The following is a 25632-nucleotide window of genomic DNA, read 5'->3' on the forward strand; positions in this document are numbered from 1 at the left end:
TGCCTCATGAAGGGCTTTCCCATTACACCGGTGCACAGAGGCATCCAGCCTCGATTTTGTCAAACCAGCTCCTTTGGCAGCGTATCTCCCCTCCACCCCCTCCCAAAAAAAGGCTAACAGGAGGATACGTTCTTGCTTGCCTCTTGCCAACCTGAAGTGCTCCCGAAGCTCCTGTTTGCTGACAGTGCCCTTCGAAAAGGCTTAACGTTGCTTGTCTGCAAATGCGGGTTGCGAGGCTAGGGCTCCCAGCTAATGTCCTCCCAGCACTGGCTGGTCGTGACTGCCTTTTGTCGTCGTTAGCTCCCAGACGCTGGGATGTCCACAGCAGTTACTATAATTTGGTTTTGAAGGATGAATTACACATCAGAGCAAACTTTTCCACCAGTCTTGAAGCTGTGGGAGGCCAAATTCTACCACACTGACATGGAAATTGTGTTTCTCCCGACATCCTCATCTTATTTTAGATCTCTACTTCACGCAGGGAATTTCCCCTCCTTCTGAAACAAGCTCACCCTCCCTCCACCATGTGATGCCCAGACCTTGTGCAGGTGAAGATCTGTGTGTTGCCATGGGGTGGGCAGAGTCATGCTGGAAGAGAGATCACCCATCCCTTTTGCAAAGAATGTGAGGGGCACCTGCACCAAAAACTCTTCCATCAGGATCAGTATACATCCAAATGATGTCTTTAGTGTGTACAAGAATTAAGAGAGGCTCCTCATTCTATTTTGCCTGTCCCCTTCCCATGATGTGAGATTCATCTCTGGACTTTCCTCACTGCCACATTTCTTAGTGATGTACCAAGAACCAGCTCATGTCTCTAGGCAGCATGTGCGGGTAGCCTGGTCTTCTTACATACTGAGTGGAGGGGAGACCCTACCAGGGGCAGAGCTTTTCTGGCAAGAAAAAGCCCAGAGCAGTGACCTGAATATATCATGCTAGAGATGGCAAGTTGTCTGATGAAGGCTTTTGGTGATTTCCCCACCACCACCACTTTTTTAATTTGGTCTAGAATCTGCAGGAGCAGCTACAGGAACAGTGTAGAAATTCTGCAGCCAATGGAAAGAATAAGCATGTGCTAAACCTGAAGAAAGCTCAATGGCAAGCAGAGCTGGAGTGGGAGTGTGGGGGAAAGGAGAACATCCAGAATGCTGATTTGAAAGTGATCTTTCCACTGTCATGTGGGAAGGATGTGACAGAGGAAAACTGTGACACAGTTATTGCATCAGATACTCTGAAGTGGAACAAATGATGCATTTAAAAAAAAAAACAAAACCCCACAACCCACACCACCTTATGGTCCTACTCCTACTGATGTCTATGACCTGATCCCCCTGAAGTTTCATGTCGTCATACCAAGCTCTTGAATTCAGTTGCATGAGTCCGGTGTTTTCTGCTCTGTCTCATGTGGCACAAGAGAGGCCCCCATTCAGCAGTGCTTGGCCACTGTCAGCGCGAGGAGAAACACAGACGGATTATCAACCTGTGTGGAAGTTGCTAGCACCCTCTTATAAGGCTAAGGTTTAAAAAAAGGGTTTTCATGTGTGTTCCAGTGTAGTGAGATCCAAGACACCTCAGGAAGATTTTCCTTGATGAAGACAGGTCAAGGATGGGAGGAGAGGCCAAGAGAGCTGGGATGGGTGTAGGGAGCAAAGGAGATGCAGTCAGATTCTTCCCAGTAGTACCAAGCGACAGGATGAGGGGCAAGGTGCAAAAGAGGACATGAAAAGAAATTTTTCACTGTGAAGGTGGTTAGACACTGTCATAGGTTGCCCAGAGAGGTTTATGGAGTCTCCATCCTTGGAGATACACAAAACAAAACCTGATCGGACATGGCTCTGAGCAATCTACTCTAACTGACCTTGCTTGAGCAGAGGGGTGGACTAGACACTCTCCAGTGGTGCCTACCAACCTCATCCATTCTGCGTTTCTGCTTTTGATTCCACATAGTCCAGGAGTATATTGGGAGCATATTTCTTTCCTCCTTGCAGTGCTATCTTATTTGAACTCCAGAATTCCTCTGTACTAAATATCAGCTTTTTTGATGCTGGCTATGTGAGGTCAAACAGATAAGGACTAAGCTGGGAGGAAGATATCATGGCAGACAAGAATGTAAACTGTTCAGCCTGCCACAGTGTGAGTCTCAGATTTCCCTTTTTATTTTGCATGCTCCATTCCGCAGACTAGCGTGGGGGAAGAGAGGGAGACAGGCCTTACATGGCCGTAATCTAGAGCCTGCATCCCACAAATGACTGTACAACTCTGTAAGTTCACAGGCAGTGCCAGGAACTGTTGCCTACTTGCCTTTCACAGGCTCTCCTACCATTTTTCCTCTCTCAGGCAGAAGTTACTTTTCAAGTTCCCTGGAAAGGTAAATACAGATCTACAGCCAGTGATCCTAGGTGATCTCATGGGTCAGGCACAATCCATCAACTGAGCATAGATGCTCCCCCTGGCCCTCCACCCCTTTCGGTAACCTTAATTGGGCTCTCAGACTTGGGCAGATTCATCAGTGGCTCCCAGTGATGACACACACTCATGCTGGTCATTACTGATGTGAGCGGCCACAGCAGGAGACGATGCTGGTTTTGGGCAAAGGGAAGAAATAGGTCAGTTTTTTTCCTTTGGGTAGCTCAAGTTATTCAAGCACTGGATGCTCTAATTCGCGTAATTCCTATTTCAGTTGCTTACATCATATTACTACTCTGAAATGCACTTAACTTAGTTTTGAAAATGTTTATCTCATGTTAATGAGGGTAGAGCAGCAGACATCAGCCTATGGGCTTAAAAGAAAAGTTACATGCCAGAGGCCCATGGATGTCTCCAGTAATCTAGGGGGAATGGTGAGCTCATGATCCCTCCACATCTAAAATAGTCCTATGGTCTAGCCAGGCACAGCCCTTCTCCAACCCCTCAAAGCCAGGGCTTAGGGCAGGGCGTCAGCACCAGCAGTGAGCAGCACCAGAGCCTCACGTAGCAGGAGTCGGTCGCCATAGCCTTTGTTCTAGGCTGATGCTGCCTTAGAGGGCTGCAACCCTCTGTCTGCTACAGGTCATGGGGGTCATGGGAGATGTTAGTTGTCTCTTGTGGCTTCCAGTTGAACATTGTGTTTATGAGCCATAAGGTCTGTGATTAAATCTCTACTCTGAGAAATGTTCTGAGGCCATACTGGTATCTAATTACCTTCTCCACTTCTGGCAGCTGAGGAAATGAAGATCTGCCTTTGACACCGTCTGTGGTGAAAGGGGAAGAATAGGAAAAGAGAATGATGCCTTCAAAACATCAGCTTCAGGTGCTTCCCTTGATCTTGTGCTATGCTCTTCTGTTGGCACCTGCAGCTGCGATGGGTGCTTATGCCGGAGTGATGCTCTTCCTCCCCTTTCCTCTTGTTGTCCTGGAGGAGGTGGGGAGTTTGCCGGAGCCACAGTCACCCCTGGCCAAGCCTTCCCAGGCAGCTGCAAGGAGCAAGGTTGTGCTGTGGTGGCACAGAGCAGAAGGAGCTGTACAGTGAAGGTCTTGGCAACTCAAGGTCCTCCAAGACGCACCTTGACTGTAGGAGGTCCCTGATTGCATGGACCTGCCTGTCCTAGGGGGCTGGAGGAAGGACCCTCCTGGGGAACTGCTCTGAAGAGTATGATTGGCTACCTTGGCAGGGTAGGTCTATCCTCCACCCATGGTTACTGTCTGGTCCCTATTTTGTTTTTCTTTTCTCACTTGGCTCCAACTCTTCATTTCCCTGTGCAGCTGCTGCCATGGTTCCCAGGACCAGCAGCTGCTCCACAGGCACGTTTCTGGTGGCGGGGAGGGAGGAAGACAATTTCCACCATGGGGCTGTACAGAGAGTTGAATCCTGTGACCTGGTGCCACGGGGAAGAAAGCCATTACTAATCCCTACAGTGCAGCGGCTCCGCCTGCCCAGCAAGATCAATGGCGCCATCTCGGCCCCATTATGTTGACTCTGAATCAGCGAGGAACGCCAAGGAGCTGGGAGGAGAGGGCTCCTCCCTGTGTGGGGTACTGCTGCCTGCTTGGGACAGTCGGGTCCTCCTTTCCTCCCCCCTGATTTTGGAAGAGGAGGTGAAGCACTCAGTGGTGCTTATGCCCGCAGGCTAGCCCGGGCCCTAGAGGAGGGCAGGCGAGGCAGAGACCCTGCCAGGATGCGCGCCAGGCTTGCCAGCCCCAGGAGCGTGGGGCAAGCACTGGTGCCGCGCGCCCTCCCCACTGAGGCCAACCACTTCTCCTGGACCTTGGACCCATTTCCAGGGAGCACGCTGGTGCTGGGGAAAGCAGGGAGGCTGTGGCTGCCTCCTTGCCCCCACGTTCACATAAGGTTGGGGGTCCAGCGTTTAGAAAAGGGTCCCAGTGAGAACTCGCCCATCCATCCCCATGCTGCTGGCTAAGACGAAGGCAGTCGGCTTTTCAGACTATACCATTTAAGGAGTTCCTCAGCTTAGTGAACCTCGGCTGACCTCGGGGTATACCGAGTCTCCAGCTCGGCAGAGCAGCGTTTCAGTTGAAAGCATGCCGCCCAAAACCTCCCTCCTCGCATCGGGGGGAAGGGGGGCCTGCGGGAGGGTGGGCAGCAAATGGCAGCGCACGGCCGCAAAGGCGGCGGCGGGTTAGTGACTCTCCGGTGTAGCCAGGTCCCTTCCTAGGAAGGATGTCACAGACCAACAGGACCAGCTTGAACGTGAAGCAGCTTCAGCAGCTTTTGGCAGGCGCTGGGGCAAGGGGGATGGGAGGGCACCAGGCCCGCAGCGCTGCTGCGTGCTGCAAGTTGGGACGCAGGAGCGTCGCCCCAGCAATGCAGTGTTTACAGAAGTGAAAAACATTAATAACACGCACTACGCTCCTCCCGTTGTTTCAACAAGATCAAGGTGTGTACAGGGGAGCGCGTGTGTATATACATGTGCACACACACGCACCCGCTGCGGCTGGCGCGGGATACCGCTCGGCGCAGGAGTATTCCAGCCGGGCCGCAGTCAATACTGACAAATACAGTATACGTCCCGTCTTGCCCGCAGCAGCGAGGGAGCCGTGGCAGGCTCGACGCTTTCCTCCCTCTTGTGAAAGACCCGGGGTGTTTCCAGCAGCGTGGGGAGCTCAGGTCCCAGCGGTGCGTGGGTCTTGCTGCCGCAGCGAGCGAGTCGGGGGGGAGCGACTCCCAGCCGGGCGCCTTCCTTGCCGCCAGTTCACCCCTGTGTGCTCTGCCCGCTCGGCGTGCTGCACGAGACAGGGATTCGGTGTAAGCAGAAAAAAAGTAAGACGACCGAAAAAAAAAAAAAAAAAAGCATGTGAGATCATATAATTAAAGATGGTATCAGAATGTCTAATTAGGATGACTGAGAGAACTTGGCTGGGAGACGCAGCCAAGAGCTGAGTTAGTGTGTTTGCCAGTCCAAAGCTCCTTAACAGTAATTAATCCTTAAATGTCCAATTGTTCAGAGTTCAAGGAAACACCTCCTACTACTGTACTTTGTGTTCCTGTTAAGCAAGGAGACACAGCAGGGCGTGTGCCCTTATTCTGTAAGAGCGACACGCCTAGGGGTGTTGTTAGGAACTAGACCGAAGGTTGAGTGTAATTATTAACTACCTAAGAGTTCCCAGCATTGCACAATTACCCAGGCCTCCTTGCAGCTGTGCGCTCGCCTGGTTCTAGTTGTTTTTTGTGTAGGGTTTTTTGTTGTTGTGTTGTGGTTTTTTTTAATAGAAATGCTGAGCTTTAGTGGTGCATATGTGCAAATTATACCCCAGTGTCATCTGCTCCCCTTCCAGTGCCCTTCGTGCCGCAGAGCGGCGATGCGTTAGCGGAGGGGGCTGGGCGATGGGAGCGTATCTATGTATATATGTACTGTAAGAAAGTCAGTGCTCTCCACTGAAACTCAATAGGCTTATTTACATCCGTTGCGAATTTGACCCAGAGATTTTTCCTTTGTTTTGATGCTGTCAGTGACTCTTGCATTAACATAAAAGCCTTGGCTATTTACTCTTGTGGGGTGTTTCATTCAGTTTGCATTTTTGAGGTGGGTTGTTTTGGGTTTTTTTCTTTGTTGTTATTAACAGGGGGGAAAACCTGAAGGAAAGAGACACAGGTTTGACACGGGAGGTGAATTGAACTGCTTATCCTGCTACAGGTCTTCTGCCGTCACCAGACCCTTGCCCAGGCAGTCGCTGGGGTGGTGGGCAGGGGTGCTCAGGTGTGGGCAGCTCAGGCAGCCCGCTGCAGGCGGGCAGGTTTGAGGAGCAGAGCCGCCGCTGTTCAGTGCCTTCAGGAAAGCCCAGCTCAGCGGCGGCATCGCATATTCCTCGGGAGGAGGATCATATCATCACAGGAGGGAGTTGTGTGTCATTTCCTCAGATGCAGCATCACCTTTTTAGTCGTCTTTCTGTTTTTATCCTCTCCCATCTTTTTCTAATTGACCCTTTCTGGCGGGCGTGGCGAGGGCCCGGCTGGGAGCCTGCTGGCCAAAGTCGCTTCTACAGGGGATCATTAACTCGGGTGTCAGCCAAGGCCATTTAGTGTTTATAAAACTCAGACAATTAAACACGGTCGCAGCCCTGAAATGCTATAATTGGAAAGCAGACTGTGACGATGTCCACCAAGAGGGACCGGCTGCCAAGCACCAAGGCGGGCCGGGTGAGCAGGGCCGGGCGAGCAGGGCCGTGCCATCCTGCCAGCCCGGACGGGGCTGCACCACACAAACACCCCGCTGGGAGGGTCCCTGCCCTGCTGAGCCTGCACACTATGGACATGAAAACAAAGGCTGGGGAGGGAAATGCAGGAGAAAAGGGACTTAGAATCATAGAATCATTAAGGTTGGAAAGGAGCTCTAAGATCATCAAGTCCAACCATTAACCCGACACCACCATGCCCACTAAACCATGTCCCGAAGTGCCACGTCTACACGTTTTTTGAACACTTCTAGTGATGGTGACTCCACCACCATTTCCCTGGGCAGTCTGTTCCTATGCCTGACCACTCTTCCAGTAAAGAAATTTTTCCGAATATCCAATCTAAACCTGCCCTGGTGCAGCTTGAGGCCATTTCCTCTCATCCTCCAGCCGGGAGCTGGCTTGGGCATGTGAGCCAGGTCCCCTGGGTGGAGGCCATGCTGTGCCCCCGTGGGTCCATGGTGGGCACTTGCGCCAGCCTGAAGCTGGGTCTGACATTACTTCTAAAGGCATTTATCAGGGCATGAAGACCCTCCTCCTGCCAGGCCGCCATTTTGGAAGGGTGAAAGGATTGGCCTTGCCGCATGGCTGCCACCTGGGGATTTGGAAACGCCCATTAACTGGGCCCCGGGCCCCAGGCAGGCTTTGGGGTTGCAGCCAGTGGGGAGTGGGGTCGTTGGGGCTCTTCCCGATTTATACAGTACTCCTGCAACCTGGCCTCCACTCATAGCCAGTTCTGGGTACCGCAGTACCAAATGCCATCGATGCTTGTTCCCCACCAAGGATTGAACGGCCATTGGGAGCTGTGTCAGGCAGCCGTTGAACTTGCTCTCCAAGCAGTTATATGTCTTCTGTAAAGTCTGGCGAGTGGGGAAGGTGCCGAGCACTGGACTGGGATCAGCACAGCACGGCTCCAAGCTCTGCAACTGACTCACTGTTTCACCATGAGCACACCACTTCACCTTTTTGTGACTCAGAATTTTCATCTATCAATTAGGGATTTATGAGGTTTAATTAAGGTCTGTGAAGCCCTTTGAGATCCTTGCTTGAAACATGCTGTGCAGGCATAAAGTGGTATATGCAATGAAGAAAACAAGAGAAATTAAACACTCCAGACGAGAGAGAAGAGAGGGCAGGTTTCCCACTGCTTGGTCTCCCAATTACATGCTCCTTGTTTGGATGGCAACCTCACTTTAACCTGTGGACAAACGAACTTGTTCACCCCTTCTTGCAGCAGACAGGTGATGACGTGCAGCAGAGTCTTACTCACTAGTTAGCCTTCAGTCATCTTTCCAGAAGTATGAGCAAACAGGGAAGGGGGAAGGGAGCGAGGGCGGGTGAAGAGTACAAATTCCAGAGAAAAGGGAAGTATCAGAGAGCAAGCTAGGATGTGCAAGGGCCTTTATCGCTGCTGCTGAGATCTATCTCTGCATAGTAACAAACAGGAATAGATCTCATCTGTCCCTAGAGGTACGTGCCCTGGAGCAGGGAAGAGCTGATGAGTTACAGCAGAGAGGGAGCAAGAGAGTCTTCTTATGCAAGGCATCTGTTTCAGCGTCAGAGAGGTGGTAGACTCTACTTGAAGGAGTCTGAGGAAAGTGTTTGAACCCAGCTAGAGTGAAAAGTTGTTTTATCTGTGTTTTTTAAGGTAAAGGCCATGTTTGCAGGAGTTGTTGAACACACACTTTATTTGAAGCTCAGGCTTACATTTAAGCGTGTGCTTAAGGCCTTCGCTGAATGGGACATGCCCAAATTTGTTTAGGTGCTGGGTGGAAACCAGGTCTAAGGGGTGGGAATCTAACAGCAGCTGTGAGACTAGCTGGGCCACAAAAGTCCCCAGAAGCCGCAGAAAGCAGCAATATGTGAACAGCCTTGCCATACTATTCATAAAGTCAGGTTGACCTTATGGTCAAAATGGGCAAAAAGGAAGCTCCATCTCCAATCTTTATTTTCTCCTTTGCTGGCTGTACAAACAACCCTGTGGAAGCTGGCTGCAGTAGGTGTGGTCTGTGTATGCACTCCTGGGTGTGCCACTTTGTTGTGTTAAAAGGACCATTCCTCACCTGAAAGCAAGTTTCCAGGTTGTCACTGACAGTCATATCAAAACTCGTGACCCCTCCCATCCCCCACCTGGACGCCTTCCCTCTTACGTAAGAAAAACAGAGGTGCCTGTTGAGATGAAACCCAAGCTAGCCCTGGGTTTGGTGTCTGGCTTTGTTCCACGCTGATCTGGGACCCCTCTGCGTATCTTTCTTCTGAGCTGCCAGGGAAAACAGAGGCATGATAATTGCTGCTGGCTAGAACAGTCCCCTGCGCTCAGGGCAGCCATCACTCTCCTCCTCTCTCCTGGAAAAAAGTTCCCCCAGTCCGTTCAGCTTTCCTCAGGGTTTCTTAAGCTTCCTGTTGGGCTGGCTGGTCGGCTCTAAACTCCATCTTTCTGAAAGCACTGGTGCCCCAAATTTGGCACAATGTTTAGCATCAGCGAGCACTCTTTTGGGATAAAGCATAATAATGATCTTCTGTGACATACTTAGGACACTCCATTAACATATCCCAAAAGAAATGTTTGTTTTTGTTGCAACAGCAGCATACCGTTGACTCATTATATGATCCACTCTAATTCCTCCAGATCCTTTTGTGTAGTACTGCTGCTTAACCAATTATTCCAAGTCATTCATTTGTGCACTTAATTTCTCCTTCCCAATCATAGTACTTTGCTCTGTTTTTATTGAATTTTATCCAGTTGATTCTGAGCAGCTTTTGCAATTTATTGAGATCACTTGAAATAATAATGTGCAGATTAATTGTTCAGAAAATCCTATGCACAGGCCCATGCCTGCACCCATAGCTGGTTCCAGAGCCCAGCCTTTCTGTCTTAAAAACAAAGGCCTCTAGCACTTGATGGCGTTCTTGCAATATTCAGCTGAAATGTCAGGATGAAGCCTGGCAAAGCTGTGAATTTTGGAAGGCTCTTTCAGTGGAAATATGGAAGAAGAGCATCTGTTCAGCTGGCAGTGGCTTTTGGTCTCTGTCACTGATATTTTCTGTATCGTTACTGGTCTTCAAAGCATGCAGTCACTGAAAATATGCAAGCTTGAAATTGGCTTCTGCCTGTAAGGGAGGAGACGCAGCTACTGTGGTGTGGTTGCACACCTGGATAACCACAGGTCTCATCAAGAATGGCCTGGCCTGGGCTCCCCATCCAAAGGACTGGAGCTACACCTCCACTGTCATTACAATTTTTCCCCATTCCCAGAGGAGGGGTCCAGATACACGTTTTGTTCAGGAGTGAAAATGTAGGAATTTGGTGTCCTCTGGTGGAAACTCTTGGAGTTACAGTTGGCAAAAGTAAATGTGACCCTCCAAATGGGTCACTTGGGCCAACTGGTCATACCTGGGCCATGTGCTCCAGGTAGACCAGTGATACTGCTTTCTGCCCTGCACTGTAAATATTTCTATTCCAGTCTGGCTTCTATAGTTTCTATACGCTCAACCCTCCTATTTATTTTATGCCCGGGTAGCCGCTCCCCTTTCTGGAGTGCTGAGGTGTGTGTGACTTGGGGTTTATGATTGACTTGATGGTGTTTGCTTGTTGTTCCCCGGTGATTTCTTTGCCTCACAGATGGAAATTTAGCTTCTGTAAGCACCTCTTCACAGTTAGACAAGGCTTTAACTGCTTTCCCTTGCATGGTCCCTAAGTAAAATAAGCGTGCTTGTGTCCAAAGGCCTTTTAACCCACTTCTCTAAGTGCTGAATCTATTACCCCCAGGCTTGCCCCAGTGTGATTCCACTCATCGGGTAAAAGAACCGGTGAGAAAGAAGACACAGAGCACCTGGACGGCCCATCTTTGACTCTTGTAGCCACAAAGCAGGTGAGAGCAGCTCAGAGCATTGCATAGATGGTGAACACTACGGTGGGAGGACGTTTGCCACAACCTGTGGTGCGTAAAGTATGTAAAGGGAGCTTGCTGAGCCACAGGCTCCTGGCTCCAGGTGCCTCTGCCGTATATGGACGAAAACTGATCATCCTTGAGAACCTTGAAGTTCAAAGGTCTGTAAATGATTGGTGCATCTGCAGCCAGAAGGGTCAAACAGCCCCATCCCTTATGAAGAAAAGCAGCCTTAGCCCCTCTCCCCATCTCATCTACTACGCTACCACTTGGTAGCTTTCTCTTTTTCAAGGGCAGCACAAGTATTAATGATGCAAAAGGAATATAGCACAGCTGGGGCTAGTTCATTGAGGTCAAAGGGATACATTTTCTGACACGTGGAGGCAGGCTGGGAAATAAACTTCTGTGGGGGAGTCAGGTAAACAGAGGGGTTTTGGATTGCGGGTGGATGGACTAGCAAGTCTGGGACACCATGGCACCAAGACAGGCTGACCCCACGGAGTCTGTGCATCATACCTTCATGTGGGAAGAGCTTCAGAGAGCGCAGGAGAGTCAGGAGCCTCCCACACGGTTGCTGCAATTACAGCACTGGCTGAAACCAGAGCCCCTTTGTGGCATGAATACAAACAGCAAAAGGCTGGCACTGCTCTGGGAGTTTTTTAACTTAATGGAAAAGAATGGGAGAAAGGGAATACTTGCGTTTACATTTTAGAGAGAACCACAGCACTTTGAGACCTGGGCTTCAATGCACAGAGGTATTTATTTAGATGCCCGATTTCCATGCAGATCTTTCTTTGAGAATTAGACACTTTGGATTGGAGCATCAATGAACTCACCCAGAGACCCACAGGAAGAGAGCATACATTTCCTGGTCCCTATGCTAAAATGCTATCACTGTCTATCAGAGGCAGACAGACTGCTTCCCTTTGCTATCTATCTATCTGCCTTGCTGCCAGTGCTGCTCTCTCAAGGATGTGGTAGCACTGGTGGACTCTCCCAAGACTGTGGCCATAAACAGGGCTCTCCAGAAATGGGCATTATCTCCCGACCTGACAGCTGAGGGGCCAGCTGAAGATAAGGCCATGGGAAGTATCTGGTCCCCAGCTTCTTGCTACCTACAGGCTCAAAGAAATCCTCACGAAACAGCAAGGTCAGTAAGGAATCTTTAGCAGAGAATCTTTAAATCTTGACTTCTGCTGTTCTCGGAGTGTTTCAGAGCCCTCAGATGGTTTACAGCCATCACCAGGCTTCAGCTGGCCTACAGAAAGGCAATGACAAGCAGGAGCCCACAGCCCTGGAGCTCCTGCCCCTGAGGAGCAGAAGGGATTTCAGCCTACGGCAGGATCTGCAGCTTGCCTGTGTCAAAGGCCCAGAGCTGCTAGAAAAGGCAGTGAGCTCCAGCTTTCACTGTGAGGGTACACCAGATTTTTGTGACAAGTGGTGGCGCATGAGGGTCCTGCAGCAGCTGTACAAGCTCCAAAGACAGGTTGGGGTACCACCAGCCTCCCAGCAGTGCTGGGCACAGCCTGTGGGGACAGACTTTGTGCTTTACTTTGGTGCCAGCCTCAGGTCAGTGGCTAAGGGGCTTGTGCCCTTGCCAAGCAAGCAATCAATCTGTGTGGGAGGTTGTGCCCACCCGCAGGCACAAGGAAGAAAATCTGAGTTTCATTCACTTATTAACGTTCCATTGTAATATTGCTGCCTTCAGCTACTGCTGGGTGTTTGCAGGAGGCTGCTGTTTCATAGCTCATCCAGAACATGGGTATATGTTCAGTGGTGACCTTGCTTATTTACTTATTTATCGCCATAGCTCAGGTCTCTATAGCAGTTCTGCCAATCCCAAATATCCAGGTGAAAAACTCGGTGCACCAGTCATGTGCTGAGCTTGGAAAAAAATTACTTTAAGAAAGTGTATTTGAGGCTTTGTGTTTGCATTTGTTTTTACAGGTATTTCTTTTTGAAAGCCATTTTAGAAACAACTGAGATCCTCCTCGTCTGCAACTCCAGAAGCTCGTTTTTTTTTGAGGAGGGCTCCAAGTATTACAAGGCCTTTTGCCCGAGTTCGGTAACCTGACCACACGCAGAGAGATGCTTTCCAACTCCTGCCCGGAACGGCTACATTAACGTTTGGTTTCTTTTTTTCCCTTGCGTATTTGCATTCTCTCCAGCAGGTGGTAGCAGCCTCCTTTAAACTGTGCAGCTCTCCTGCCTGCTGCTGCAGAATGCTGCCCTGTGATTGAAGTCCCTGGCTGCCCTTGGCCTCTCTTCATCTCCTCACTCTCTGCTGCGTGCCTGAACTCTCCCGTGGAGGAAGATCTGCTGTTTAGGTCCAGAGTGTGCACTAAATTTACCAGCACTATGAAGTGCAGCAACAGGAGGCGATGGCACAACATCACGAGGACATGTGAAATGTCTCATTTTTTTTACTCCTAATGGTTTCACAGAGCTATAATGTTCTACCCATTATGGATGGGGGTCTTGTAGATGGAACAATTCAGGGGTATGCTTCCTAAACAAAAAATTCAAGATCTAAGGCCTTGTCTAGGCAGCAGGATTAGCTGAAGCACTCACAAGTCACAGGCAGGCTCTATTTTCCAGTGTAATGGAGAATCAGACTGCTTTGTATTTCCATAACAAGTCCTCTGCTATGCTGCTGTGATAGGATAGTTTTGTGCATACAGTTACATTACCCTCTGATAAATGCCTCTGCTTGTTAGCAGCTGAGCTACTTCCCTAACTTACTCAGTAAAAGGTTGTGCTTGTAATGACAAACATATTAGGTTTAATTATGAGTGGTTGAATGCTATTTTTTTTTGTGTCTGGTGTTGGTTTTTTTTCTTTTAATGTGCAGCCATAGTTTCATTATTTTGTGTTTTAAAACAGATCCTATAGGTGAGGACATAAATAGATTGACAGAGTTTTTGTTTTTCAATAGTCTGTATAAGTAAAAGAAATGCAGAAAAGTGCTCTGTTTAAGTGAGCAGATAAGAAAAAAATTAAAGACATTGTAGAAAAATCCCTTGGCTTTCCCAGCTATGGCTCCTATGCCAGCTATGATAGGTGAAGCTCTAGGTATGTTATAAGCCACCTAAAAATGTAGCAACAGGCCAAGAAGATTGGCTAGTATGTTTTAGTGGATATGTTTGAGTATCTGTCTGGGTGTTGCTTACTGTAAAGCTGTAATTGGGACCTGACATTTGTTTTTTGTGGTGTTATGCACTATTAGGCGTAGACATGTGAAAGAAGTCCTTTGCTTGAGAACGCACCGAGGCACAAAACTTCTGCACCTCGCCACCATCTTCCACACAAAGCTCTTCTGTGCCAGTTGTATTGTCAAGCCTTCTCCATCCAGGGTAGGTGACAAGAACACTCAGATAATTCAGACAGGGTTCTCTAGTCCAGCTAACTCCTTGTCTCACCTGAGCAGCAGGCATTTTAGGGAAGGCACAAGATGTTCTGTGTTGATCATTAAGTAATGAGCTACATAGATGCAGTTCCCTAGGGTATTCCTAAATATTGTCAGCTGAGAGTTGGCTCATGGTCTGGAGCTCTCCATGCCTTCTGTGAGATGCAGCTTTGCCTTTGCAGTAATACAAAAGCTTTGATTTGTCTCTAACATCTTCTACATCTAAAAGGAAAGTTCTCTCTTCTCCTTTCTACAAACTTCTTTGATCTTTGCTGCCACTTGCTATTTGCTATTCAATCTAGGAGCTATTTTGATGCTTGGGTGGTGGGAAGGAGTGTTTACAGAAGATTTACAAGCCTTGCAGTTAACAGTTTCCCTTCTGGAGCATGTCACAGTCTTGAAAGGCTAAACTCTTACTCTTGGAGCTGTGGTTTATGGCAAATCTATGATTTAATGTTATTTTTCTTTCCATGTTTTGCTTGGTGTACAGTGAGGAAGAGACTTTCTGGGATTTTGAACACTTGCAGCTCATTAAGAAGCCTGTTTCTCAGACTTGTTGATAGTGAGATCTTTCCGCTGGGAGCGAAGCAGCCACTAGCCCTTGTATGTAATGACAAACCCACCAAAGGTAAACTCCCATGCAGGCTGAGACTGTGCAATGCTACCTTGATGGACAGGTGGTAATGGCCCTGACCAGCCTCACCTGGGGCCTCCCTCACCCTGCCCGCATGCCTGGGAGCTCCATTTCAGATCAGCCCAGCCAGGGGAGCTGTTGGTTGGGGTGATGCCTTGACAGTGATTCTAAGCTGCTAATTTTTCATTACCTTACTGGTCAACAGAGTCTGAGCGCCAAACCATGTTTCAGGATGCGAGACCCCCAAGTGGAACAAGCTTGTCTCTCTCAGACTTGAGCATGCTGCCATGTTTCATGTGGAACAAGCTTGTCCCTCTCAGACTTGAGCATGCTGCCGTGTTTGATGTGAGTAGCTCCTTGTGCTGGTGAGGTTTATGGTATGTTTGTGTGGGATGAGGTTGGAGGTTCAGGGGGTGGAGGAATGTTTTCCCCTGTCTGTGCAGATTCCTCCTTGTGTGTGTCTCTGAACAATAGCTGTTCATGTTCAGAATTAATACTACATTCTTATTTTTTGAAAAGTAAGGTGGGCATAAGATTTACATCCAATGTGTTCCTTCAAAGAATGTCAAAATTCAGTCATGAAATAACAGAAAGCCAAAATAAACAGCCCTTTGAAGGATGGGTTAGACTGCCTGAGATGGGTGTGTCAGTGGCTTATTTAAGCATTTTAAGCTATTTACTTAAGCAGTTTCCCATTATTCATGTAGGAGCTCTATCTGAGTGTCACGGGGCTTGGAAGAAACCAGAGGGTACTGGTGAGGACAGCAGGCTGTTCTTCAGTGGTTTGATCCTGCCACTCATCAAGGTACAGCAAAGTCTCACTGGCATTTCTGCACACTCTTTGAATCTGCAGAAATGACCAGGCTACTGTGATAGCATCATAGCCAGGGTTTTGGAGGTCTGGGCAGAATGAGGACAGAGTCACCAATCCTGCTTCTCTGCCAGTGCTCTCTCTTGGCAAATACCAATGAGGCATACCCCAGTGAAGGAAAATTTGCCAGAAGGAGAACTGCCCACATCCCCTGGGCTGAAGCTGTAAGGTGGTCTTTAATGTGCCTGCTGCCAGGACTGGTGGTACCTAAAGGTTTGTGTTACTTCTCTCAGTGCCTTTCTGCTTTTTCTCCCACTACCAGGAACTTTATGGGCTGAGGTGACACAGGAGAGGTGACACATCCTTTACGTTGTCTCGCTTTAGAACAGGGTTTCACAGCACAAGGCAGAGCTGCGCTGCACTACACAACAACTTGCTGCTGCTCTGGGTGAAGGCTCGCTCTCCTCGGTCGCATTGTGACCCTCCCACACTCTTCTGTGCTGTCTCTGATGTTCTTCACGCCCCTCTGGCAGCCAGTTACACTTAAGGTTTTGGAGTTTTGGTGAGTCAAATCCGCTTGGGGAGGGACCTGGTGGTTTTGGAGCTAGTGGAAGAGAGACAGGCACAGCATGAAGCTGGTTCAAGGCAAGGAAGGAACAGAGGCAGGGAAGGAGATGAGGAAGAGCACAACCTTCCTCTTCGGGCAGCTGTAGGCTATTACGTAGCGCTTCATAGCCCTTGTTGCCTCAGAAACAGAGGCTCCTTCCCTGCCTGGTAGAGATAGGCTAATGACAAACTAATGTGTGATGTATTGCCTGGAAGAGCCTTGACCCTGCTGGAAGCTGACTCACGTGATCTAGGTCCTCATATTTGCCAAGAGTCCCTCTGAAAAGTGGCCAGCTGTTTCTGAACAAGTAAAAGAAGCTGTGCCACTTCCATACTCCTTCGACCCTTGGATGGGGCAATTTATAAACTGGGGCTGCACTTGTCTTTGAAATAAGATATCATTGTCACTTTGCTTTCCAAAGGTAAAGAGGCTAATAAATTTTATGGCTGCTGAGTTATCAACTTGTTAAAATATAAAGGAGGAAAAAGAAGAGAATTTCCTTCTTCAGAGCCTTAACGTCTAACTGACAGCACTCCAGAATTATCAATTCGTAGAGGTGCTTATCATGAAGCTATTGTTAGGCCTGTTGTTCCTTTGGTTGCTCTCCTCAGAAGGTAAGTTTTGAAAGGCCTTTTGAAAATTCTAGTTACACGTATTTAGGACCTATATTTTTAGCTGTTGCAAGGTGGGTGTATAGCAGGAGTCTTAGAAGGAGTATGAAGAAAATCTGTGAGTAAAACTGTGATCTTGCTCGTAATTTTGGGTATGTTTGATCATTTTTGATAAAGATACATGCATTGGTTTGCACTGTTCTGGGGATGGACTGCATCTTAGGCAGGCACTAAGATTTTTGATGAGAAAAGACATGATTAAATAATTAGACTAATAGTGAAATCTGTCCCAAAATGGTGCAGAAATTCAAGAAAAGGGCAGAGGTTTTCTCTGAATTCATATCTATGATCATAATCTTTTCAGTGATAGCAGATTGTGTGAATGAGTCAGGCAGCATCCTGGCACTCAGGGCATCATTGTTCAGATTTCTGCAAATTTCAGGGTAGAGGGGAGCCTTTGTTCCCTATACTGGGTCTGTAAAGTCCACCTTTGGTGCCAGATGCCAGTTTTGCAGGAGCTCTAGGACTAAAAATGCCAGATGTGTTTTGGCCTTATTGGGTCTGTGCTTCAGCTCTCTGCCTGTAAGAAAGTAATGATAAGTAGTAATTACCCGTAGGCTGCAAGGGTAAGTATCTTCAGAGGGTTGTAACATGCTCTGATAAATAACTGTTAGGAGGTTTGGGTTCCTAAAATAAACAGAAGAAATGATCACATGTTAGTTTTTTAATTTAGGGGAAAAGATGCATGGTGACTGCAGTTCCTGATTGATAGCAGCCTGTAAGAATTTTTAGCTGAAACAGGTTAACTATAGGGAGGAAGGAGTAGAATCTGTCTCCCAAAATTTTGGGAAAATTGTCAGAAAAAATACTTTAATTTTGTGTGTGTGTTTGTGATATAGAGAAAATTAAAAATACAAGCTAGGATTATTAAATGGTAGAGTAAGGGAATAACTATAATAATGGGAGCAAGACAAATTAAAAAAATCATCCTATGGAAAGCATAAATCCAAAGAAAACTAAGAAAAGTAAAGAATATGTGCTCTGGTAGGTCAAAATTTAATCAGCCAAGCCAAAAATTAATCTGAGGGGAAACAATGAATCATTGCTGAAAGAATAAAAACTAATAAATTCTTTTTTGAATACATCTGAAAGAGGGAGTCTGTAGGGTTGACCAATGTAGAAAAGAAAGGTGAAGCCCAACAGACGAACTAAATTTCTTTTTTTCTTCGGTGTCCTCTGCACAAGAGCTTAAAAAAAGCCTCTCGGAGCCTTTCAGTGCGGGGGACAAACAGGGTTAATGGTCAAACCCTTGAACAAATTGGTAACAAATAGTAAAAGAACTGTCAGGATGATATCCACCCAAGGGAGTGAGCCAAGCAGAAATATGAACATGTCCATTGTATTGACTGTGACGCAAACTGTTTCTTGAATCAGCATTGATGTCGGGAATGGAAGATGGTAAATACGAAGCCAGTTTTTATAATGGGCGCTGTGTTAGGTGGATCAGGGGAACTGCAGTCATAGTTCTACAAAAGCAGTAAGGTTGTCTTTGCACTAGGCAAATTGGTGACAGCAGCGTAAAGAAGAGAGTGAACTGACTTGGGGTAAATATGACAGGGGAGCTTCCTCGTGGAATTGATGAAGAAAATCCATGACAATGGGCACATGCCCATGGATTGATTATTCAGCTAGGGTGTGTTTAGATTTCCACAAATCTTTTGAGTTAGAGCTCCTAAGGAAGCAGTCATAGTATAAGGGCGAGGGCACGTTTGTGGGCCCCTGGGTAAAAACTGGGGACTAAAGAATTGGATTGCAAATTTTCAGACTGTGAGAAGAGGGGGAGAGAACCGGCAGAGGCTTGTGGTGGTCTGTGTTGGAACATGTGCTCTCCATGTATTCATAAGTGATCTGGATAAGGGGGCACGCTTGCTTGCTGATGCAAAACTATTCAGGAGGCTCAGAATGAAAACTGAAAAGTAATACCCATGGGAGAAACTTTAGCTATGTGTACACTATGGTGAACTCTAAACTGGATACTGCTTGGTTGCAGAACATAGCTGTCTGAAGACATCAGCTCAGTGTTGGCAACATCAGCTCAGTGTTAGCAACAGACACACAAACAGTTTCAAGAGTGAGGCAGAGAATAGAATAGAAAGTACATTGCTGCTGCTGTGTATATGTCCATAGTTCACCTGCATCTTGAGAGTTGTCTAGACTTTTCATCTCCAAAAAAGATATGGAAAAACCTAGGAGGAGGATAAAAGGGAAGAGTGCTCAGACTTAAGAAACAACTTCCCTGTGAGATCAGATAGACTGACTCTTCAGCCTGGAAGAAAGATGGGAAGGTACATGATAAAGCCATACAGACATATGCAAAATGATAAATTTTGTGGCAACAGGGGAATGACTACTCTTTACAAGAACAACAAGGAAACAGATCAAATTATTAACAAATGAGAAAGTACTTTTTTCCAATACCTAATTAAATGACAAAGCACCTTTTCCACAGGATTTGGGGGGAAGCCAAAAGTGTGAGAGAGTTAGAAAAACAAATAGGCAAATTCATGGAAGGAAGGCCTTAAGGAGTGCTTCAACTTTAAGTAATTGCTTGCTCAGGGTGACCAACAGCACGTATAGCTGAGAGGATAGAGCATGGAAGTATACCTGTATTTTCCTTATTCTTTCCCTAAGAATCTGCATTTGGATGTTGCCAGAGGCAGAATCCTAGATTAGATGGACCTTCAGTCTGACACAGAACGGCTGTTCTTAAATCTTTGAAATACTTGAGAGACTGTTCCCTGCCCCCTTCCACTCCCCCAATCCTGGAAACTGTGATGGGACCCTCTTTCTCCCTCAGTGTAACCTGTGGATCTGGTCTTAAATATAATTGAAATTAGTGTTAAAATTCTCAAAGATACGGAGTTTCTAACAGATTTGCATGACATAGACGAATCACTCATTGTCTGTGCCTCCAGCGTCTCAAACTGCAGAACTGGGGTTCTGGTTATCATCCTGAATAAAGCATCATCTAAAAACACAGATTCAACAAGCACAAATTTTAAATAAAATATCACAAAACAGCCAGGTAGCAACTGTCTCAACTTTCTACCAACTACAGTAAAAATAATATAAATTTGCAAATAGCTCATGGCTGAAACCCAAGTGGGGAAAAAACCCCACCCAAATGCATGGAAGTGGCTGACCGTTATTGAAGATGGTCACGTAGTGTGGCTCATGAGACAGGCTGAGGTGGTCATGGGGAGCAGTAGTGGCTTTCTGTCACCTTGCTGACCTCTGTGTGCACTAGTACCCATGTCCACAGCAGCTGCCCAGAGCTCCCTGCTTGTGCTGGGTACCTCACCTCCTTGCAGCGTGAGCACTGCTGAATGTCCTATGCTCAAGTGTATCTCACCTGCTGGGCTGAGCTGGCTCTGCATCTCCTCTGTCTTTGGTGTGGAAAGAAAGATGTACAAGCAGAAGTACGCAGCAGGACTAAATATTCCAGAAGTAGCTCCTGGATGTTAAAGGACAATTATTCTAAGTACAGAAAAACGCATTATGAGACTTGCTGGTTGCTGATGGCTTCAGTGTGGTAAGCAGGGACAGCTATGAGCATGCTTTGAAGTTCAGCTGAGGATCCAGACCTAGACTTCATGGCTACCTTTGTGGAGATTTCAGGATAACCCAAAATCTGTGCGTATAAATCCAAGTGTACAGTCAAGGAAAGAGAATAATATTTACTGAAATAGCCACAGGCCTGATTTCCACAGGCTATTGCATCTGTCAACGCTCTACTAAGAGAAGAAATTGTAGCAGTTTTTGAATCACGATGGCAAACTCGCAAGAGGGTGATGTTGCTCTCTGACTGTGGAAGACGTAGATTAATGTGAATTGCTCCTTTCTAAGGAATTCCAGCTTGTACATGTTCAAATTACTCTAAATTTGTACAGAATAAGATTACAGTGATATATAAAATGTGCTGAAGAGGAAAATGGGTAAAAAAAAGCCTGTGGTGGATGAGGTTGGTTGAGGAGATCCACAAGTAGTCCATCACCTATGTGTATGACTTCATGGTGACTTGAAGTGACTTCCACTGATTTCAACAGATCTCACCTGCTTATAATAACTAAAAGCTTATTCTATTATAGCAAAAACTGAGAAAATACATTTGATTATTGGGATGAGCCTCACCTTTGGAAAGTAGGGCAGAGGAGAAAGGTTGCTCCTCTCATGATTCTGTGATTTTAAGTATATTAAATCTTCTGAAGTGTTTTTCTAAGGTAAAAAAAAATTATCGTAATTCATTCCTTTAATGTTTTTAAGGTAATGCAGATTATCTGGAAGAACAGGGGAGGCTAAAGGTAAAGTATACGTGCAGCTTTATCTTTTTTTCCTTTTTTCAATACCTATCATCACCTCTCTGTTGCCTCCTCTGAGGCAGGCAGAAGAAGAAAAAATATGGCTTGGTGCTCTAAACTGTTTGATTCTGCAAAGAATAAATGCAAAGCAAATGACTCAGCAATTGCAGCTGCGAGATTACAGTACCTAATCAGGAAATAAACGTTTCTCCGATCAAAGTTTGTTATTAGGTAGCATATCCTGTGTGTAGATTGACTGTGGTTAGCACTTGTTCCTAGATGCTCTGCTGCTCTTTTAGAAACACAAGATTAAACTCTTCTTTGTGCTATAATGGTGCAAAATGTGTGCACCAGCGAAGCCCCCCAGATGGGGACTAGGGGGTGCATGGGGACTGTGGTGGCCCTTGTTGCAATACGGATTTCACCTGAAGGTAGTAGTGGTGGGCGGCTGCTGGTCATAGTGATGAGGGAAACCCTAGCAAAGTCACCCTGGGGGGTTTTGTCTTTCATTTCTCTTTAAAGTGCTAGAGGTTGGGCCATACCTCCAGTCAGGATATAGGAGGGCATTAAACAGTGGTCCTACTGGTACTGAGCTGTTTCTCACACTGAGTGAATAATATCACTCGCATCCTTGCCCCAAATGCAACCCTCTTTTTTTCCCCCTCTTTAGTGCTTTCTATGATCACATGGGAATTTAGCCAGTTGCCAAGGTCCCATAACTGCTTCATTCATGTTGCATATTGGGGATGTCGCTCTTTGTTGTGTACATTGGGTGTCCTTTGGTTGTGAAGTTGTGTACAGTAGCTGTCTTTATGATCGCTTCCAGATTAAGCACTCACTGCAGCAATGGATGTAACAGGTTTTGTTAAGCACATTTTATTTTTTGCTCAGGCCCAGTTCTGTGGCAATCAGTAAGAAAACTGAGCAGAAAGTGTCAAGTTGTGGAAGAGTGAATTTGGAAATGCAGTTATCCATATCTCTGTATATCTCATATACATATATATATATCATATACATATATCTCTCCATATCTCATGTATTTCTAGCAGAGGTGTAATTGTTCTTTAAAATTGTTATAAGTAAGAGCTTGGTACTGTGTGAGAATGGAGCCCATAGGAAACTTCCTTCCACAAATGGCCTTGTTAGATCCTAAGCAATCAACCACTTTTATTTCTTTATGTTAAAGGCTCTAAAAAGCTTCCGGTTTTCATGTGAGCAGTCGGTGTTACCTGAGACTCCTTCATCTTCAGGTTTGTGTTTGATATTATCCCTGTAGAGGTTTTCCCTACCAAAATTCTTTGAGAATGGGCTGTGGGAGAAATCAGCTCTTTGAGGGTATATATGTGTGTGGGATGTGACTGAAGTGGGGATGGGCTCTATGAACTCCTCATTTTTTTTGTTCTATTCCTAATTACTTTTCTACCTTAGTTTCTTCAACTGCTAATTGAGGATGGCGCTATTACTTAAATAATTCACAGCAGTGTTTTGTAATCTCTTCTTGCCTGATGGTTGAACATTTCAGTGCATCTAAGCACCTAAAATATTTACTGAACACCTGAGTAAAGTTTCTCATCCTTTCTGACTGATTTAAAACTGCCAGTTGGAAAGATCATATAGACTTCTTATATTTTAATCAATTTTATTATGTTTTAGTATACCGGTGACTGTAATTTTCTTTCAAGTTTACTGCTTTTTTTTAAGTTGAAGTCTTTCACTTTTCTGCAGTTCATGCTCTGAGGCCAGCTGACATTAAAACAGTCACTGCAATAGGAAGTTTGCAAAGAGTAAGTACAAGCAGGAATTGTGCTGAATGTGACCCATTTCCTCCATTGTGATGATGACGTGAGCTGATGATGTAGTTTGAGGTCCCAGTTAGGGCATTCAGGACTTGAATCTTTCCGCAAGCATCAAAGGTTTCTGGTGAAAAATGACTGGAAATACTTGCTGTTCAGTGTTGCAGTATACCCTGAGTCTAAAAATAGCCAGCTGACTTTGTGCAGGAGGAAATGTGATCACAGTGCTCTTGCACAGAACCATGATATTTGATTAGAGTGCTTGGATTTTCCTGATAATGAGCATAGCAGGTCAAATAACTGAAAGAAGCGGCTGGGAAAATTCAAACTGGAAAAAAGTAGACTTTTTGGTCATCACCATTAGAACAAATTATTGAGAAATGTGTAGATTTTCCACCCGGTTGAAATGTTTTCCATAGAGACTGGTTTCCTATCTAGAAGGTAGAAGCTCTAGAAAAATCACAAAGATATAAATCAGAAGTATACACCACCAGATAAAGTTCTCCTGCCTGGTCTAATACAGTCAGATTGGGGTGGTCTTTACTTACCTTAATATTTGGAAGTAAATACCTGAAATAGATTTGGGACCCAAACAAAAGCATTTAACTACGATTCTAAAGCTTTGAGGAAGTGTAGAAGGAACATTGGGCAAGAATTGGTAGCCATTGCAGGGGCTACAACTGCTAAGAAATGGGGGGCATTCTCCCTTATCACAAAACAACTTTCAAATTTGAGGTGGTATTCATCAAGACATACTTTTCTTTGGGATGAAAGATTTCCATTAGAAAATCAGCGTTCCTGGACTCCTTCTGAGTACCTCCCTCTCTGGAAGAAAATAATTGTACTAAATGCAAAGGTGCTTCACCCATATCATGTGCATGGCCCTTTAATACAGTTTTTTTTAATGCTAATATCTTTGTTGCTTGTGGATGGTGCCATAGAAAAACATACAAATTATGATCTTTTAAGGAATACTTACTTTCCTAGAGCAAGCATCTCTGTCACTGTCTCCTCCTCAGACTCTTCGAAATCAATGAAGTTTCTCTGTTTATGTTAAGGCTTTTTTTAACAGATACCTGAGGATGGCTGAATGCCATCCATGTAAATTATCTAAATGACTTAAGGTCATGTCCCGTGTTGAAAAGGAGTAGATCCGGAGAAATTTGGTTTAGAACAGCTTTTCATATGACTGAATTTGAGTTCAACTAGCCAAAGTTCATTTTAAGCCAAATGTAATAAATTCATTAATGAAAACAGTACCTAAAAAAGGATTACCAGACTATGAAAATACACTGTAATAAAGAAGCTCTGGAAAATAATTTAAATCTGTGAGTAACTACAACATAACGGAGAAGAGTATATAGAAAACAATGCTGTCTATAACAGGAGTGGAATATGGTAGGGGAACAGTGTATGTAGAACTGGTTTACCCTTTGCTTAATGCTGTTCTTGTTGCTTGTTTGTTCACAGACACCAGGAGCTGGTGTACATCATGAGGATTTACTCCAAAGGTAACAATGAATTGTTAGTATTGATAAGTGTCATGATACTAATTTATACAGTATCACAGTGCAGGAATTAGGCCCAAGCAATTCTTCTTATTATTTTGTAGAGAGGAGGAGAAAGCCTATGTAAAATATAAAGGATTTTGAGACACTGGATCCTTCCGAATCCTTAGTTAACAGAAATTCTTTGTACTCATGCAAGATAAGGAACTACCTTAGGGTTGCAATAACCTTGATTAAGAACCATTGCTACCCAATGAATCCTGGGTAGTAAATATCATCATTTACTAGTTGGACACCATAAACCAGAGATTTACCAAAGCAAAGAAAGAACCCAGGAGTCTTGATATGCTGTCCTCTGCTTGAATGATTCGCAGTGCTTCATGGACAAGCCTTACCCCATTTTCTTCTTTCATGCTCCCTTTAGCAGCTCTAAATCAGTGAGTGAACATATAGCTAAACTGTGTAGATGCAAGTCTGTGTGGCGCTCTTGAGTTGCAGCATTCCAGATGAGGATTTGGCCCTGCGCAGACAAACTTTAAAAGCCCAATTTTTTAAAAACAGTTGCACAGACGTCCATGCCCATTTGTATGCGGGTGCACACAGAGAGGTCTCTGCATTGCTTGTACATATGCATAAGCACAACTACTGCAACATGGAGAGTGTACGGAGATACAAAAAATTGAGATCCAAGACTGTGTTCTTACTCAGCCGTAGCTGATGACATAACAGTTTAACATTCTTAATTTCAGCAGCTGCTGTGAATAGGCACTCTGAGCTATAGCGTAGCTAATAAGAAATTTGGGCTGTGCTGTAATATAATTTTTTTTCTTTGAGAAACGGAATAACAGCAACTTCCTGTTTTCCCTTTCTATAGCACAGGAAAGAGCCTCCATGAAGTAAGCACGGAAACTTTAGCAGGTGCGTCTTGCTGGCACACTGAAACTCAAGCAAATTGATTGAACGGCTTGCTGGCAGGAGCTTCAGTGTTTTGCAGGGCTGCAGGGTGGGTGCAGCACAAGCACACTGCAGGGTTGTAAGGGAAGCCTGAGAACGGTGTAGTTGGGGGACATCAGTTACAGCCAGGCTGAGTTATCTGTACTGGTTTTAAAGAGACTGTCGGTGTAGACAAACAGCGATGAAGAAGGGCTGCTGCAGACTGCTGCAGGAGTCTTACATGCCCAACAGGGATTTTTGGGCTGCTGCTACTACCCATGCCACAGTACCTGCTGGCGTGTGCTTGCTGCCCATGCTAGCCCAGTGAAATCTTGTGTGGGTTTGCCTGTCCGGTACTCTTTCCGCTGCCATGTTCAGGATTTACAGTAGGCCTGCCATAGGTAACACCACA

The 25632-nt window shown here is 45.9% G+C and overlaps 1 protein-coding gene across 1 annotated transcript in view; it reads left to right on the plus strand.

Annotated features, from left to right (window-relative positions):
- Positions 1 to 11784: 11784 nt before the first annotated feature.
- PLB1 (phospholipase B1) overlaps positions 11785 to 25632 on the plus strand; it is a gene marked incomplete at its 5' end in the record, with an annotated part of 89305 nt that continues 75457 nt past the window's right edge. Inside the window, 6 exons of the mRNA XM_081998591.1 lie at positions 11785 to 12128; positions 12507 to 12624; positions 22173 to 22236; positions 22712 to 22770; positions 24250 to 24290; positions 25162 to 25205. Coding sequence (XP_081854717.1) covers positions 11785 to 12128; positions 12507 to 12624; positions 22173 to 22236; positions 22712 to 22770; positions 24250 to 24290; positions 25162 to 25205 — 670 coding nt within the window. The remainder of the gene's footprint in view (positions 12129 to 12506; positions 12625 to 22172; positions 22237 to 22711; positions 22771 to 24249; positions 24291 to 25161; positions 25206 to 25632) is intronic.

Source organism: Phaethon aethereus, assembly GCF_964289735.1.
Source record: "Phaethon aethereus genome assembly, chromosome: 3".
Taxonomy (NCBI): Eukaryota; Metazoa; Chordata; class Aves; order Phaethontiformes; family Phaethontidae; genus Phaethon; species Phaethon aethereus.